Raw genomic sequence first — 18,970 nt, 5'->3', positions numbered from 1 at the left:
CTATTGGCTGTCGCTTCTCTAGTCGCCTCGCGTTTTAGTCGTACACTCTTCACTCATGACGCAAACCAATTTGCGACGGTTCAAAGCCTTTAACGGTATCAACTTCTCAGTCCTCTGACCGCTTTTATGCCTTTAAAAGTATTTAATGAAAGTAATACGAATGAGAAATAGTTGTTAAATGGTGTGTTCGTTTATTTTATCAATGGAAAATATGTCCTGAAAATAAAGCTGCGCATTTTAGAAGGGCTTTACGGTTAAGGCGAGTGAAGTTAACTCGTATTTTTTTTGTATTGGTCGTCACTTACACTCAGTTGCGGAGGAGCTCAACATATTTAAGCTGCAACTAGTGAGCAAACGCCGTGCATACAGTCACCATGGAGCAGGCAGGCTAGCACCTATGGCTTCCATTTAGCTTTTATTTTGTTTTCAAAATATTGTGAGCGACAACAGATATCATATGGGTAAGACGCCGCCGCCTCCCCCGTCAGCTGTGTCTGGGACGAGGGGCTCTTTGTGGCCACCGGTAGCCTAGCTGGCTAGTTAGCAACCATGCTAATCACGTATATCCTATACGTCTTCGCTATAAAATGTCATCCAAACTTCAAAGCGCGTTTAAGCAACTCCACTTGACGCGTCCTTCAAAGTATACAGATAGCATTTGCTAAAATTGAAATTTCTCAACTATCACAACGGGTTTTAATGAAATAACACCATTGTTTACATGTTTCCTAGTGTTAAGTGAACGTAAATAGCTGTGAAATTTATGTATTGCTACTATGCTTGTGTGAAGCAATATTTATAGTATGTAACGTGAATTCCTTTTAAACAATTTTCCTGACTCATCAAACGTGATGTTCACGAGCAGCCTTGAGAAAGCGAAGGAGGTCAAAAGGTGAAATTATATGGTTAACGTGCAACAGATTGCAGGTGAGACCATGAAGAGCATCACGGCAGTCTTTTCTGTGATCATGTGATATAGTCCGCATATGCCGGTTGCCATGGTTGCATCACCTGTATTGGCGAGTTCACCAGTCGTCGGTCACCTCGGATGCTCGACTTGCCCCGCAGAGCTGGTTACATCACTTGCTGCATTACAGTTACATCACCCGCCGCTTTGTGTCACAGATGCAGATGCGGGAGGATGCGAGCGACTAGCGAAAACTCATTTTGGGTACAAATGCACGTGTCGTTAAGTCACATGTGATGCACTTGTCTTGCAGAGTAACTGGTTTGTGCTGAGGATCAGTGTCAAGACCTTCACTTCCAGTGGTATGTTGCGGTATTTACAACTAATGGAAATAATAATACAGTAACTTAGATATGACTAAAATTCAATTGTGCATTGTAGATTTTGTGCCTGCTTGCTCACTCTCAAGGACTTGGACACTGCAAGAATTTGGACAAGAGTAGGTTACCACCAATTCCAGTTCCTTCCCTCAGGTAGGCACAATTTTTATGCACAAATCTGTTTGAATAGCAATATGGTGTTGTAATCGTAAATCAAACCAGTCCAGCCTATGGAAAGTCTCGGGCCACAGCGTGTTTGTGTGTTCAGCCGCCATTTGGCAGCGTAATGCTTTTTCCGATGCGGAATGGAGATGAAACTGGCACCCATCATGAAATATAGAGCACCTACACAGAGAGGGCAGATCGGGTTGCACATCACGGGTCAGCAGAAGCATAATGGAGGTCTGGGGCTCATGTTTTCATCCTGTGCAAAGTAGTATGTCAAGAAAAGCATGGTGACACTTGAAGTTAAAATAGAGAATCAAGATTTTATTTTGGGTCATATTTACCAATCTTGAGGGATTTCACGGTTAATTTGTAGCTAGGTTTTTGTATTATTTACCGTATTGGCCCCAATATATGACGGCCCTGATTATAAGACGACAGCCTCTTTTTCAAGAATCAAGTTTAAAAAAGACTTTTTGAACACCAAATTAATTTGTATACAGAAAATAATTACAGTACATCTGAAATAAATGATTATAACAATATATTTGAGAAAAAAAGCATGTTATTTTGCCTCATTCAAATCTTAATATCTGAACATTTAAACTGAAGTGCAATCACATTCGTAAATTAATGGCTTCTGGTTTTTGAAATGTAAATAAACTAGGGCTGTCAAACGAGTAAAATTTTTAATCGAGTGAATTACAGCTTAAAAATTAATTAATCGTAATTAATCGCAATTAATCGCAATTCAAACCATCTATAAAATATGCCATATTTTTCTGTAAATTATTGTTGGAATGGAAAGATGAGACAAAAGATGGATATATACATTCAACATACGGTAGGTACATAAGGACTGTATTTGTTATAACAATAAATCAACAAGATGGCATTAACATTATTAACATTCTGTTAAAGCGATCCATGGATAGAAAGACTTGTAGTTCTTAAAAGATAAATGTTAGTACAAGTTATAGAAATTTTATATTAAAACCCCTCTTAATATTTTCGTTTTAATAAAATTTGTAAAATTTTCAAATAAAAAATAAACTAGTAGCCCGCCATTGTTGATGTCAATAATTACTTACACAATGCTCATGGGTGCTGAAGCCTATACAATCAGTCGCACCCAAGCGCCAGCAGAGGGCGTCAAAACTCCATAAAACACAATTAACAAGTGGGCATTTCACTCTACTGACATTTAAATCTGTCTGAGCGGGACATGTGCGTTAATTGTGTCAAATATTTTAAAGTGATTAATTTAAAAAATTAATTACCGCCCGTTAACGCGATAATTTTGACAGCCCTAAAATAAACCAATCGATTGTGATTACAAAAACACAATTGCAATAACTGCATTAACCATCAAAGTGAAGTCTAACTGTAACTCTAGTATTGAAAGAAATCTGAATAAGGAAAAACATTGCAACAAAATAGAGCAGGGCGGTAAACCGAAAATTTACCGTCACCGAAATTCTTAACGATGACCGACGTAATTTTGACCATGTCGGTAAATTCGGTAAATTAATAAAACAAGAAAATAGTCTTTTCATCCCGCTTTGATTCTGTGTTGTTCGTCTATGTTCATTCCCCTTTAAGAAAGCAGTGAATGTGCTTACGTAGGGAGTCACGTGATCATCAGGAAGCCAATCAAACAAAAGCCCGGTAAGCTAACGCTAGCAGCTAACGCTACAAGCAAAACGTGATGGAGTGTGGCTTAAGGGAGGTTCACCAAACTTTCAACCGACATTTAGTAGACTCTTGGTGGCATCCAGACGGGCTTTCACCCGCTGTCCTCCTTTGTTCTCACGATTTCCGGAGATGGTGCTTTCAGTGCTTTTTACTGGTAGCCAGGCTAACGCTAGCTAGCGGCTAACGCTACAAATGAACGTTATGGAGTCGGATAGAGGCTCTAACCTTGGCGAAACGGCTGAACTTAATGAGTGGATTGGGCACGGACTGCATCTAGCAATTACTATGTGGCGTTATTTTGTATCTGTCTGTGTGTGTGATTCCTCTGATAGCTTTTGTGATGGTAAAGAATTCTGCATAAAGTACAATCCAACGGCGAAACTTATAATGACCGAGAAATGGCCCCAGCTATTTTTATTGTGCGTGCATTTATGAAAAAATGCACTGGGGGGGAAAAAAAACCCTTAAACCATAAAGTAAACACTTGTATTTAATAATTATATCACAGCAGCCATTAACAATAAGTTGTCTTTTTGAAGTGTACTGTTCAAGCTGCAAGTCATTTGTGTTACAATTACATGTTTGCACAGGCATATTGATTTTGACAATGTACATTGTTCAAGTCATACACGCTGTTATAAATGTTCATACTTGAATTCTTATTGCTTACAATACATTTTTATTAGGGCTGTCAAACGATTAAAATTTTTAATCGAGTTAATTACAGCTTAAAAATTAATTAATCGTAATTAATCGCAATTCAAACCATCTATATAATATGCCATATTTTTCTCTAAATTATTGTTGGAATGGAAAGATAAGACGCAAGATGGATATATATTTTCAACATGCGGTACATAAGGACTGTATTTGTTTATTATAACAATAAATCAGTTCTAAATCAGTTATAGAAATTTTATATTAAAACCCCTCTTAATGTTTTCGTTTTAATAAAATTTGTTAAATTTTCAATCAAAAAATAAACTAGTAGCCCGCCATTGTTGATGGCAATAATTACTTACACTATAAAATCAGTCGCACCCAAACGCCAGCAGAGGGCAGCAAAACTCCGCAAAACACAATTAACAGGTGGGCCTTTCACTCTAGTGACATTTAAATATGTCTGAGCTGGGCAAGTGCGTTAATTGCGTCAAATATTTTAACGTGATTAATTTAAAAAATTAATTAACGCCAGTTAACGCGATAATTTTGACAGCCCTAATTTTTATAAATTTAATGTTTAGACTGCATGTACAATTGTTAAATACAGTATATCAAATTGAATGCTGGTAAATAAATCAACAAGAAATAGTTAATCTGTATTTCATGCATTGATTCAGATTTTCAAATTATATAACAGTCCGCTTGGGCGAATTTATCGTCATTTATCGTTATCGAGATAAATCTGCTCAATTTATCGTGATACATGTTTAAGGCCATATCGCCCAGCCCTACAACAAAATAATGCAAACTAGTTAAACTTGAGAGTAGCTGAGATCTGTCATGACAGAACATCGCTTCATCTGGCGCCATCTAGCGTCGTGAATGGGTATAATGTCTAGACCGCGAATATAAGACGACCCCCACTTATTCAGTCTTATTTCAATGCAAAAAACACCGTCTTATATTCGGGCCAATACGGTAACTTTAAGCTTCAGATTTATTGATTTGGGTGGATACACTGCCCTCTAGTCTGCCTCATTTCGCATGCCTGAATCCAGCTGCTCCCTGTTAAGACCAACATAAGCTAATTTTTTTGTTTGAGCTAATGTTTCTACAATGCATTCTTAATTTAGTTTATAGGTATATTTCGCAGTTTTTTTGTGGGAATATGTATCTGAACCATTTGTTAACCATTGTAAAAAAATAAAAAAATAAAAAGTTAGCATTTTATAGCATTTAAGCTAGCAGAGTTTTGCTATGTAAGTCTAGCCAATTGTTATTTTGTTGTACATACTCGATTATTCGAACTAACTAGTTCATCGATTAATCGACTACTAAAATAATCGATAGCTGAACTCCTAGTTTTAAGACAGTCGATAGACTTCATAATGTAATTGCGGGACACGGGGCTCGGGGCCGATAAATATTGTTGGTGAGGCTGTCAAAGCTGACTGAGTAGAATGGCAGACGACAAGCTTTTTTCGTTGAAAATTCTTGAATGATGAATAAATCCCCAAATTCTTTCTAGATATGGACGTAAAACCATCTCGATTCTTGGTTCAAAGCAAAAAGAGTAAACGTGCGGTTAGCATTTATTCTATGTAAATATGGCGAAGTGCAATGCTAGTCTGTTAGTGAATGTAGCTAGCGGCCACCTGGTGTAAACGGAGCTTTTCCAGTGAAAATTCTTGTGAATAAATGCTTAAATCCCCAAATTCTTTATAGATACGGACGTAAAACTGTCTCGATTCTTGGTTAAAAGCAAAAAAACGTGCAGTTAGCATTTATTTTACGTAAATATTGCGAGCTATGATGCCAATTCAGTAGCGGGTAATTTTTCCCATTGATTTTTTTTCACGTTTCAAAATGCTTGCATGGTACGAAAAATAAAATAATTACCTTGAATCCTCGAACAAATCACTCCTTAGACAATCCTTCCTGTTTGTATGCGGTACAGCTTTCGTACTTTTTCAACAGAAATCCGGCGTTGGATCGCTGCGTGCGTGTTTGTGAATAGCTCCTCTTGATTCAGATTCAGAGTTTATTTGTCATTGTCAAGATAACAAGGAAATTCAGATTGGAGTTCCAACAATACTATGGGTTAGTTTCCATTAAAGTGCTTGGTGCAGAGCAATATAAAGGTAAAGTGTCCCCAGTGCCCAGTGATGTGGGCGTCCCCTACTTGAATGCGAGGCGCAGTGCATGACAGATCTGACCCGTCAATACATTATGAAGTCTATGGGCAGTCTTATGGCGCAACTGTCGAATACAGTGTTACTAAAAACGATAACTAGCAATTAATGAAACAACTGGAACAGTAACTGAAGAAATAATTGGCACAGAACACGAATTTTGATTGTTATTTAGATCTGTAGTGCTGCAGTGCATGCTAGGAGGCAGTTTGGACGACAACAGTGTTGACAGCAGGTAGCAGCAGAGGTTGACTGTCTCCCGTAAAGGAGCAGTGATGGCAAAATAAATGCAGCCAATTGGTTCAAAGCTTCATGGTGGTTCATTTGGTCTTATGACAGTCTTAGGATGCCGCTGTCGAAAATAGTGTTACCGGTTAATATCTTTGGTGTAAATATCCCATAATACAGTGAGGACAGCTGCTGCTTATAGTCAGGTGCACATTAAAGTCCTAAAATTAGCGTTATTTTTAGCTAGCATTTTGTATGATTTAACTGTGATCTTGAAGCCTTTGTGTGAATAGAGTTCATCATAGTGAATTGATGCTAAAATTCATTAGCGCAAATAGCATCTTTCATTGTATATTAGTGTTAAGCCAGTTGTCAAAAAAACTAAATGTATTTTGTTTTAGTGAATAGGGTAGTGCTGCAGCGATTAATCGATTAACTCGAGTATTCGTTTAGAAAAAAATATTCAAATTAAATTTTGTTGCTTCGAGTATTCGTTGAATTAAAGTGGCGTTGTAATGGTTTATTTTGAAAGTGTTTGCATTTCATTTTATTGATTAGGGTGGATACACTACCCTCTGGTCTGCCTCATTTCATATGGCTGAATCCAACTGCTCCCTGTTCAGACCAACGTAAGCTAAGTTTTTGTTCGAGCTCATGTTTTTTTAATGCATTCGTAATTTAGTTTATAGGTATATTTAGCCATTTTTTGTGGGAATGTGTGTCTGAACCATTTGTTAGGAGCACTGCAAAAAAAAAGTTAGCATTTTATAGCATTTAAGCTAGAGGACTTTTCCTATGTAAGTTTGCCAATTGTTCTTTTGTTTTACATAGATCCTTATTTATTTTTTTATCCCGTTTGTGGCTCAGCTCAGGTATTATAATTTTTCATGTTAGCCGATTATTTGAACTAACTAGTTCATCGATTAATCGACTACTAAAATAATCGATAGCTGCAGCCCTAGAATAGGGTAATGTCATTGTTAACGCGCTAATATCGTTTTCCATTGTATCTTGTGTTGTGTTAAGCTAGCTGTTTTTCGGAAAATGCATGTATTTTAATGCACAGTACATGTCATTCTTTATATTTTTTTAGCGAATGTGTTAATGTCATTGTAAGCATGCTAATACTGCCTTCCATTTTCGCTTTGTGTTCAGATAAAAGGTGTTTTTTAAAAAAATAGACATTTTAATGCACAGAATGTGTATTTTTCAAATGTCACAAGCGGATATTAATATACCGTGCTACTGTCAGAGTTGATGTTTGTTTTTTAAGCCTGCCTAAGGTGATAAAGCGTTTAAAGTGTTAGATGCACTGTTTTCAATATTTAAAATATGTTAGCAAGTAAAAACTGAAGTTCAAGTTCACCATCACTGAAATATTCTGTCTTTGACTTGCCCAATTTGGATTCTTTCTTAAATATTTAGCGATGTTCTTCCCCCTCGGGCTAGAGATGGCTTTCTTCTCACAAATGTGTGCAAAGCAGTCTTTATTTCCCCACTCTTTTCGTCGTTCTTTCAGCAAGCTTCATTCTTTGGAACTCAACCATTGGTGTCCTGTGACTACCGCGTATTAAAAGTTCACTTATGTCCTCTTCATTCTTTAAATACACACACTAAACCATAGTGTATTTTTGGAGCGTTGACTCTTTCTTTTTTTTTTTTTTTTTTTTTTTTTTTTTTTGGTCTCTGTTCAGTTTTCAGTCTTAAATAATGAGCTTCTGTGTGCAGTCTGCAGCTCATCTGCAGTTTAAGACCATATTTGGCAAGTTTCAGTGCGCTTGAATCATGACTTTGGAGATTTTTATTAGCCATTCAACCCTGTTATTAACTTGTTTTATTTCTATTTCTCTTTTAATTCTATCCTGGTGCTATAAATTTTCTGCACTATCCTGAGCAAAAGAACCTTGAAACACAAGCGCAGAGAAGTCACTTTATCGTGTTATCTTGTAGCCAGTCACATTTTTTTGTGTCACTAGCATCGGGTGCTGACTCACGGTGTGAAAAAAAAAAAAAAACATTTTATGAGCGATGAAGAAACACATGGACTCTTTTTGACCACTTGCTACATCTTCTCAAACTCCCTTATATAGCCTTGAGCCAGCTTTATCACACAGTCCACATGTAGTTTAAAGGTGAGACAGAACCGAGGCACCTGAACTTCGGGTCCCCACTTTGTACCTTTTACAAAGCTGAGGAAGGGAGTGTAAAAAATGTACCTGTCAAAAACAAATGGGTGTGAACCACGCAAGTTGTGAACGCCCAGTTGTCAAGGGTGGAGACCATATTAACATGTCATTGGAACATTCATGCCCTGCCGTGTGTGATTAACTACCCATTCAACCACAAGTATTGCTGTATTTGAACAATAATGTTACAAGTGTTGTAGTGTGTGCGTCTGCTTTGTCCTCCACCCTTCATTTTTAGTCAGGACACACCTATCACTCAATTATTATTTTTTTTCTTCTCTCCATACCAGTTTTAAGATGCCCTAAACGGCGAGAGGTGACATGTAAATGGCTTCCAAAGTGAAAGATGCCGTGGTGTGGTACCAGAAAAAGGTAAGGTGCTGCTTTTCATGGCCACATTTCCAGCCTGTGCTAATTGTTGAGACGTGTGTGTTGACTTGTCGAGTTTGTGAACTAGTTTTTAATTCCATAGTGTTAAACACAGACTTAATAATGTATTGGCGGGGCCGATAAATAGGGTGCCTGCATTGGTGAGGCTGTCAAAGCTGACCGTGGAATCACAAAGAGCTTTTTTCGTTGAAAAATTTTGTGAATAAATGCTTAAATCCGTACAGTTAGCGTTTATTTGACGTAAATATTTCAAAGAACAATGCTAGTCTGTTAGTGAATGTAGCTAGCGGCCGCCTGATGTAAACTGAGCTTTTTTTTTTTTTTTTAGCAAAATAAACGCGCAGTTAGCATTTATTCTATGTAAATATTGCGAACTGTGATGCTAGTCTATAAACAGGGGTGCACATAAGTGGTCCGCATGCGCGCATGCATACTGGAAGTAGACAAACGCGCTGGCCCTCAACGGATTCCATACGCTTTTGCGTACCGATGGCTGACCACTGTATTTGCGGCAGACACGAGAAAATCACTTCTCAAAATGTCAAAGAGGCAGGCACCACTGAGTAATTATTTCCGTGTTCCCCCACCCCCGTCAAAAGATAGACAGACAAAAGAGACATCACCGGAGCTACCGAAAAAAAGGACTTTTGCTGAAAAGTGGCTGCAGGAGGTACCATGGCTAGAAGCAAATGACGCTTGCACGGAATTGTGGTGCAACATTTGCCGTGAGAATCACAATGTCGCTGATAAGAGCAGCGCATTTTATGTAGGGTCAAAGAATTTCAGCCATCCAAACTTTGAAAAGCACGAAAAAAACAGCATGTGGCAATTAAGCAAACTATCGATGTCAGGACCCCACTCGCCCTACAGACAAGTGGCGGAATAAAGTTATTGAAGAACAGCGCCATGCACTGAGAAACGTGTTTTTGATCTCATTTCACAAAGCTAAACATGCACGTTCAATCATCCCACTTTTACAAAGGCTTGGAGTTAATGTGGGAGCCGCATATGAATTCCCTTTATTTTGAATTAGTGCTTTTATGTTTATTTCTCTACATTTCACTTCAAAGTAATGGCAATTTAGTTGTGTCAGTTAATGTTAATCAAGCGTTAATTGTTAATATAATTAATTAAAGGTAATTGGCTCGAATTAAACCTTGTCATAATTATATTGCATCAGGCGGGTCGGCTCTCAAGCTCAATGAGGACCAAGTCACATCTCCAGGTCCTCCTCTGAGAACCTGGGCAAAAAAAATATGTGCACCCCTGTCTATAAGCAAATATAGTGGCCGCCTGATGAAAACAGAGCTTTTTCCATTGAAGGTTTTTGTGAAAAAAAAAGCTTAAATCCAAGAATTCTTTATAGCTATGGAAGTAAAACAGTCTCGATTCTTGGTTAAAAGCAAAAAAAAAAAAAAAAACCATGCAGTTAGTGTTTATTTTACGTAAATATGTTGAAGTACAATGCTAATCTGTTAGTGAATGTAGCTAGCGGCCGCCTGATGTAAACAAAGCTTTTGAGGTGAAAATTCTTGTGAATAAATGCTTAAATCCACGACTTCTTTATAGTTATGTACGTAAAACCGTCTTGATTCTTGGTTGAAAGCCAAAAAAAAAACCATGTAGTTCGTGTTTATTTTATGTAAATATGTCAAAGTACAATGCCAGTCTGTTAGTGAATGTAGCTAGCGGCCGCCTGATGTAAACAGAGCTTTTTCGGTGAAAATTCTTGTGAATAAAAGCTTAAATCCTCAAATTCTTTATAGATATGTATGTAAAACAGTCCCAATTCTTGGTTAAAAGCAAAAAAAAAAAAAAAAAAAAAGTGCAGTTAGCGTTTATTATACGTAAATATGTCAAAGTACAATGCTAGTCTGTTCGTGAATGTAGCTAGAGGCCGCCTGTTGCAAACAGAGCTTGTCCGGTGAAAATTCTTGTGGAAAAAAATGCACAAATCCCCAAATTCTTTATAGATATGGACGTAAAATGGTTTCAATTCTTGGTGAAAAGCAAAAAAAACGTGCAGTTAGAATTTATTTTACGTAAATATTGCGAACTATGATGCCAATACCATAGCGGGAGATTTCTCCCATTGTTTTTTCTTTCACAACGTTTCAAAATGAATGCGTGGTACGAAAAATAGAGTAATTCCCTTGAGTCCTCGAACAAATCACTCCTGAGACAATTCTTCCTGTTTGTACAGATTTTGTACTTTTTCAACTGAAATTCGCCGTGAGATCGCTGCGTGCGTGTGTTCGTGAATAGCTCCTCTTGATGTGGGCAGCCTCCTACTTGAATACGAGGCGCAGTGCATTACCGATCTGAACAGTCAATACATTATGAAGTCTGTGTTAAAAAAATTGCCATGGATTGGTTGTTGAAGCCATCCAAAACAGTTCTAAAAACCTTAACCCGTTCAGAATACATAATGTGCTAAAGCAAGCTGGTGTCAAGTGTCGTCTTGTTCCGTGGTTTCCGATATCGGATCCTCTGCTGGACTTGGATCGCCGAAGCCCTTCTACCATTCCCCGATCACCTTACAGGGTTTTTTTGGCAGGCTCATCACGACCCAGCCACGCTGAGTCCAAATGACGCGAGCTTAAAAGAAATAAAATCTTTTCCTGTAGCATACATTTTAGCTGACTCTATTCAGTTATGAACGGAGCTTCAGGCTGAATGAAATTGTTGGCGAGAATAACTGCTGAGTCATGAGTGTAAAGACGTGTGTTTTAACCTCAGGGCTTCTTGTTCTTAGTTTCACATACACGAGAACACCAGATCTGATGGGTGATTTCCCGATTGATCCATTGACGTCAATCTATGACAGCAAATTAACTGAAAGTCAACTTTGACAATTGACAGCTTGTTCCCAAATGTTAACCAGTTAGCATGTGCGACTATACTTTATCTCAAAGTAGGCCACAAGGTCTCACACACACGTGAGTTCCCATGCTCGTATACGGAAACAAAGCAGGGGTTAATCTTCAGTCTGTGACGAGCTGTCTGACCCAAATTCCTGCAAGTTTGTTTATTCTCTAGGCTTCTGCCAAAATTGGCAGTTTTCGAGACTATAAATGCATGTGATTACCATCTCTAAAAGCGAGCGTAAAAAGTGACAAGAAACCCCTACTCATCTTTTGAGCTAAAAGCGAAACTGACAGCTAGCAAGCAACTGGCTAACTGTAGCTTTGTCCGAATATTTTTCTATGGTACAGTGGTGATCTTTGTCAAAATCAGACAGATGAAAAAGAGTGTCTGTTTTAACTAAAACCACCCAAATATTTATAGGTTTTGATATTTTAGTGAGGATAGTATGCAAACAATGACAGAAGGGGTGAAAAATAAGTGAGTGAACCATCACATTTAATATTTTGTGCCCCCCCCCCTTTTGGCAGCAATAATTCCAGCCAGACACTTTCTGTTGCTGCAGATCAGTCTGGCACATCGATCAGGACTAATCTTGGCCCATTCTTCTCTACAAAACTGCTGTACTTCAGTCAGATTTCTGGGATGTCTGGCATGAATCACTGTCTTTAGGTCATACCACAGCATCTCAATGGGGTTCAAGTCTGGACTCTAACTTGGCCACTCTAGAACGTGTATTTTGTTCTTCTGAAACCATTCTGAAGTTGGTTTACTTCTGTGCTTTGGATCATTGTCTTGTTGCAGCATCCACCCTCTTTTTAAATTCATCGGCCTCAGGTTTTCCTGCCTTTGAATTCATTCTTCCATTAATGATTGGAAGTTCTCCAGGCCCCGAGGTAGCGAAACAGCCCCAAATCATGATGCTCCCTCCACCATGCGTCACGGTATGGATGAAGTTTTGCTGTTGGTGAGCTGTTCCATTTTTCCTCCACACACGACTTTGTGTGTTACTCCCAAACAATTAAATTTTGGTTTCATCAGTCCACAAAATATTTTGCCAAAACTTCTGTGGAGTTTCCAAGTACCTTTTTGCGAACATTAAACGAGCAACAATGTTTCTTTTTATACAGCAGTGGCTTCCTCCGTGGAGTTCTCCCATGAACACCATTCTTGGCCATAGTTTTACATATAGTTAATGTGTGCACAGAGATATTGGACTGTGCCAGTGATTTCTGTAAGTCTTTAGCAGACACTCTAGAGTTCTCTTTTACCTCTGAGTATTCTGCGCTGAACTCTTGGCGTATTCTTTGGTGGGCGCCAACTCCTTGGGTGAGAAGCAACAGTGCCAAACTCTCTCCGTTTGCAGACAACTTCTCTGACTGTCGGTTGATGAACATCCAGACTTTTAGAGATGGTTTTGTGCCCATTCCCAACTTCATACAAATCAACAATCCTTGATCGCAGGTCTTCAGACAGCTCTTTTGACAGAGCCATGATGCACATCAGACAATGCTTCTAATCAAGACAATTCTTACCAGGTGTGTGTTTTATAGTGGGCAAGGCAGCTTTAAACCACTCATCAGTGATTTGGCACACACCTGACTTAAATTGTTTGGTAAAAATTGGTTTCAATTGCTCTTTTCTTGACTTATTTTTCTCCCTTCTGTCATTGTTTGCATGATTTCCTCATTAAAATATGAAAACCTATAAATGTTTGGGTGGTTTTAGTTAAAGTAGACACTGTTTTTACATCTGTGTGATTTTGACAAAGATCAGATCACATTTGATGGTGATTTGATTCAGAAATGTGAGAAATTCCAAAAGGTTCAGATACTTTTTTATACCACTGTACCTTTTATTACTAGAAACCTATTGTGTAAAAGCATTAAAAATTGTAAGGTGCGCCCCAAAATTGTTAGCAAAAAGCGTGACTTTAATTCTGCAGCGAGCCACGGGGTTGTATAACTTGCTTGGCTGACATAACCCCCCACTTAACTCCCTCCGTCTCCATGGCAACTCTCACAGAGTGCCGCAGCGGCACACTCGGCCCAATTGGAATCTCAGTGTCAATGTCAAGTGTTGACAATCAGCGTGTGTGTGTCACTAGTGATTGAGTAAACACAGCTAAGCTTTTAAGAAAGAGGTCAAAGTCCCCATTAATTCTCCTGCTGTAAGACGTCATAGATCTATCAATATTACTTATGATCCTTGTGAGTTTTAAAATGTGCGAATGTCATTGGTGTTTTCCTAGATTGGCGCCTATGACCAGCAGATATGGGAGAAGTCTGTGGAGCAACGGGAAATAAAGGTGCCGTTCCCTTCGTTTGTCAAGTTTGATTCATTTGTCTTCTTTCTTTCTGTGAAGTTCTGTCTTCTCCCTCCCATCTCCACACTTGTCCAGTGTTTTCTTTTTTATTTAACCATATCTTTTTTGCCCCACTTCCTCCTATCCATCTTCACCCATCCTCCCTGTCAATTGTCCCCGTCTTCAGTTTATATCGCTGGTGAGTATTCAGAGGCAGCCAGCGCACGCCCGCTTGCCCACGGTGTAGACTAACAGACTGTGATTGGTGTAGTCCAACCAGCCTGTGTTTGGTGTGTTAACCCCCACACGCTTGCAGATATGAATCGCGATTAGGTTTGGGGTCAAATGACGAATTCAAAGCGAAGCAACGGCGCAAATTAGAGAAGAGGAATTACAGTAATTTTCGCATTATAAGGCGCACCTGACTATAAGCCGCCACCCACCAAATTTGGCACGAAAACAGCGTGTGTTCACTATTGGATATTTACACCAAAAGATGTTAACAGGTAACACTTTAGGTGACAGCGGCATCATACGACTGTCATAAGACCAAAGGAACCACCATGAAGTTTTGAAGCAATTGGCTGCAAAGCTTCATTGCTTCAAAAAGCTTCATTTGGCCATCACAGCTCCCTTGGGGGGGGACAGTCACCCTCTGCCAAGACCTGTGGTCAACACTGTTGTCGTCCAACATGCCTCCGAGCATGCACTGCTGTGCTACAGATGTAAATAACAATCAAAATTCATGTTCTGTGCTATTTATTTCTTCAGTTGCTGTTCCAGTTGTTTCATTCATTGCAAGTTATGGTGTTTGGTAACAGTTTATTTGACAGGGGACTATCTACTACCTAGGACTGTCATTAGACAATCATAATTATGACATGACATTGTCATGAGCATTTATGATTGCTTAAAACAGATGTCATTTAGTGTTATCCGGCAAATTATGTCACTTTTGAATGGATGTAAAGGATCCAAGCTGGACATAAATGGAGTTAGTGATGTAAATTGCGGGATGACTTTTAATGACGTAAGCGTTCAGTAATGCCTATGATCGTGTCATGTCATAATTATGATGGTCTTACGACAGTCTTATGACGCCACTGTCAAAGAAAGTGTTATCTAGTCACCCAAATAAATCAACAAATAAGCGGCACTGGACTATAAGCCGCAGTATTCAAAACGAGGGTAAAAGTAGCAGTTTATACTCTGAAAATTACGGTACATTTAAAATGCTGAAAGGGAACCACGAATAGAAAGACTTGTAGTTCTTAAAAGATAAACGTTAGTATGTTAAAATTGATATTAAAACCCCTCTTGATGTTTTCGGTTTTATACAGTTTTAATTCAAATTCAGTTGAATTCAAATTCAAAACGAGCAGCAAAAACAAAATGAAACGGAAAGACAGGACGGAACGAGAGTAGGACAAATCAGGTTTTCTATCGTGCGCTTTCAGCTTGTTTTATTTAGATGCATACAGGCAGAACATAATAAAGATGCCTTAAGAAAATACTTAAGGTGGTTTAAATAGTGACTAATATGGTCAACACAGCAACAATCTGCTTTCAATGCTCAAAGCTATGAGAGGGAAACGCATGCAAAAAGTATTTTGAGGCAATGAAAAGGTAATAAAAGACTCAATAAAAACACAAATAGTAATCACTGATTTTAAACGATGTGTGCATGTGATGGACGCCTCGCCGCGTAAAAAAACCAAGGCAAGCAACAAAGAGATCGAGAATACAAACTGTCAAATGGCAGCAAGTCAAAATCTTGCCAACCTGCCTAGGATCGGTTTAAAGACACTGCTGATAAGCTGGATTTGGATGCAGGTACGACGTCGGGAAATCATCCCACAGCTCTGTAACAAAACAAGTTGACCAGCTGCAGAATGTGACACAATCATGCCAGTCGTCATACTAGCTTCACTTGCTAGCTACCTCAGCTCAAAAGTCCATTGCGCCCTCCTTAGTTCAAAACATGTACTAAATATAGATTTTTAAATCAAAGGCTATATTTTATGTGTTTCTCATAACGTATTTTAGTAAAAGAGAACAATTGTAGCTTATTAGAGCCTATAAGCCTTTAATTACGAGGTGCCTTCAAATGGGTCATTCCAGAATTGGAGGACAAGGAATATTTCGGAATTAAAAAAAAAAAAAAAAAAAAATCTCTTGGTTAGCAGTAACCGCTAGCTAAAAAGTTAGATTCTACTCTTGAGGACAAGCTCACATTAGTTTGGATTTGCAACTCTGTTAGCTAATTAAGCCTTTGAGAGTGTTTTGATGAATAAGTAGCCAAAAACCAGAAGGGCGAAGGCTTACTTTTCAATATTTTAGAACTCAAAATGACTCGAAACTTGTTTCATTTATACAAACAAGTCTTTGCTTTGCATCCCAGCATAGCTGAGTGGCCATTATAAAGATAAGAGCCCATGAATAGCCCAGAGATAAGAGTGCAGGCGGGCTGTTAGTATTGAACTGCTTTGCCAAGATAAATCTCCTGCCAACCAGGGTCTATTGATCTTCATGTTTGTCTAGCTGTCCAGGTCAGTAGTTTATAATTGAACACAATAAAAAAGTTGTCTGCGATTATATTCCCTCTCTTTGTAAACAGTCGATATAAAACACTCACGTTTGCACGTGACTTGTGTTGAAAATGCATTTTAACATCCCGCATCACATTCCCAATAGGAGCTTGGTGTGGCTTGGTAGATGCCTGTCACTTAAAAGTCCAGTTTTTTTCCACTGCTAAATAGGACAAAGTTGGTGGACACCGTCCTTTAGAGCAGTTCAGTATGACGCCAATAGTTTGTAGAAAGCACGGCATGTCTTTTGTGCCTGTTCGCCGCTGACTCTTGGCTTGTAATTGCAGGGTCTGAGGAACAAGCCGAAAAAGACGGGTCATGTCAAGCCAGATCTTATCGACGTGGACTTGGTTAGAGGTAAGAAGAGGCCGAATTTGGTACTCATTGACCGCATGGTTGTTGATATTTAGTCATGTGAATAGATTAAGAAGATGGAAGCCTGTGTGTTTTCTAACAAATTTGGTCATATGGATATTTAAAGGGTATGTCAACCCCTGGGGAAATGTTAATATTCCATCATTTATTCATAAACGCATGCCTTTTGTATTCATATCATGCCACTTCGTGTAATTACACACAAGAAAATGAGAGAAATTTGGAACGATTGTCAAGCTAAAATGACCGGCGCCCGAGATCTGGCAGATTGTGTGCGTGACGTCATTACAAGTGAAGCGAGTGCCACCGGCCACTGGGGGGGGCAGCGCCTGTCTGCATCAATATAATTCCTTCTAGTGAGGGGAGAATTAGGGGTGTTTTGAGCTGTTTATGCTGTTGCATTGTGTACGTCCTGCACATATTCCAGGTTCCCTCATGAAGAAACACCCCTCGTTGTCAATAAAAGAGAATTCAGAATTGACAGTGAGGGGTGTTTCTTCAACAAGAAAAAGGCTCAGTGCTTTAATACTGAATGGCGGCGATGATGGCAGACAATTTCGTTTCTAGTTTCAGCGACGAATCCGACGTAGAAGGACGTAACGAATGTTCATCTAATGGTGACGAGGAGAGTTACGAAGCTTTAATCAGTGTTTTAGGTTACGAATTTGAGCCCAAACGAACGCCAATGCAGCGTAATGAAACGGTCATCGAGGGGAGTAATGACACTGATGAAAAATCGGTAGCAGATTTTGTGGGAAACACCGAATGATTTGTTTTGCATTTCTTTTTGTGAAGCTGATACACCATGACCGCAAAATAAAGTACAGAATAATTATCATTTATTGCGCTATCATAGCTTTTCGCTCTGCCAACAGACACAAATATGAATGGGATCAGAGGATTTGTTGTTACGAGCGATAATTTATACACGTGTCCAGTCCTGTATCCAATGCGTGATATTTTTTAATTATAAAAGAGTACTCACTCTGGCCATTTCGAGCTTGGCTGCTCCCCTCCTTTGCTTAGCCTTAGCCTCCTTTGCCAGTCATCATCCTCTTTCTTGATATCTCGGGACATTTAGGTGGCTGCGCGTGTATGGTGGGCACCGCATCTGCTTTGAGCAGCAATCTTTTAGCAAAACCCGATTTCACTTGTCCATAGTTCGAGAAGCTTTCAGGTGGAAAATGCGCACCACAGAAAACCGTGCCGGAGGCTGGGTCTAGAAAATTAGCCCTTTTTGCACGGACAAACTTTACCCATTGTCTGCGTAGTCCAGCTTTTTTTTTTTTGGGCGTTCGGGAACTCATCGATACTATATTCCGATAAATAGCTATTTGTACACTACATAGCACAGCAGTTTTGAACCATTTTAGTGACGTTTTGGTCAAACAAACCCGAACACTACTCTCTCGTCGATAAAAAACGATGGCACTTGGCTCCGCCTCGACTTTCATTCACTTGTCGTGACGTCCCCGCCCCATTCGGCTGTTTCCGGAACACTTTCGGAAATGTTCGTCATTTTCGATCTACTTTTGATAATTGCTCATTAATGTGATTGATTTTTTTGTTAACTTTATCAATATTTGTTATCTTGGCACATAACGGTTCTATTGATGTCTCACACCCCCTTGCGTTTTCATACCCTTTAATATCAGTTTTAACAATCTAACAGTCTCGATTATTGGTTAAAAGCAAAATAACAAAAATGTGTTGTTAGTGTTTATTTTAGACGTAAAACAAGACGTAAAACAAACAAAAAAAAGTGCAGTTAGCATTTGTTTTTTGTGAATATGTCGAAGTAGAAAGCTAGTCTGTTAGTGAATTTAGCTAACGGCCGCCTTATGTAAACAGAACTTTTCCGGTCTCCTAGTCTCTTAGCTCTTTGTTGTGATAAGGGGGCTGCCACAATGGCTTTTTCCTGTGAATAAATGCTTGAATCCCCGAGTTCTTTATAGATATGGATGTAAAACAGTCTTGATTCTTAGTTAAAAGCAAAAAAAACACAACATGCAATTAGCATATATTTTACGT

At 38.9% G+C, this 18,970-nt stretch overlaps 1 protein-coding gene across 1 annotated transcript in view; it reads left to right on the top strand.

The window, feature by feature from the left end:
• Window positions 1–88: 88 nt before the first annotated feature.
• The window catches only part of LOC130928731 (protein PHTF2-like), a 35,754-nt gene continuing 16,872 nt past the window's right edge, over window positions 89–18,970 (top strand). Inside the window, exons 1-6 of the mRNA XM_057855462.1 lie at window positions 89–461; window positions 1,221–1,269; window positions 1,349–1,440; window positions 8,707–8,788; window positions 13,923–13,979; window positions 16,852–16,921. Of these exons, the coding sequence (XP_057711445.1) occupies window positions 8,744–8,788; window positions 13,923–13,979; window positions 16,852–16,921 (172 nt within the window). The 5' untranslated portion in view covers window positions 89–461; window positions 1,221–1,269; window positions 1,349–1,440; window positions 8,707–8,743. The remainder of the gene's footprint in view (window positions 462–1,220; window positions 1,270–1,348; window positions 1,441–8,706; window positions 8,789–13,922; window positions 13,980–16,851; window positions 16,922–18,970) is intronic.

The sequence above is a fragment of the Corythoichthys intestinalis genome, chromosome 13, assembly GCF_030265065.1.
Source record: "Corythoichthys intestinalis isolate RoL2023-P3 chromosome 13, ASM3026506v1, whole genome shotgun sequence".
In the NCBI taxonomy this organism is placed as follows: domain Eukaryota; kingdom Metazoa; phylum Chordata; class Actinopteri; order Syngnathiformes; family Syngnathidae; genus Corythoichthys; species Corythoichthys intestinalis.
This window is presented reverse-complemented; position numbering and strand designations above follow the sequence as displayed.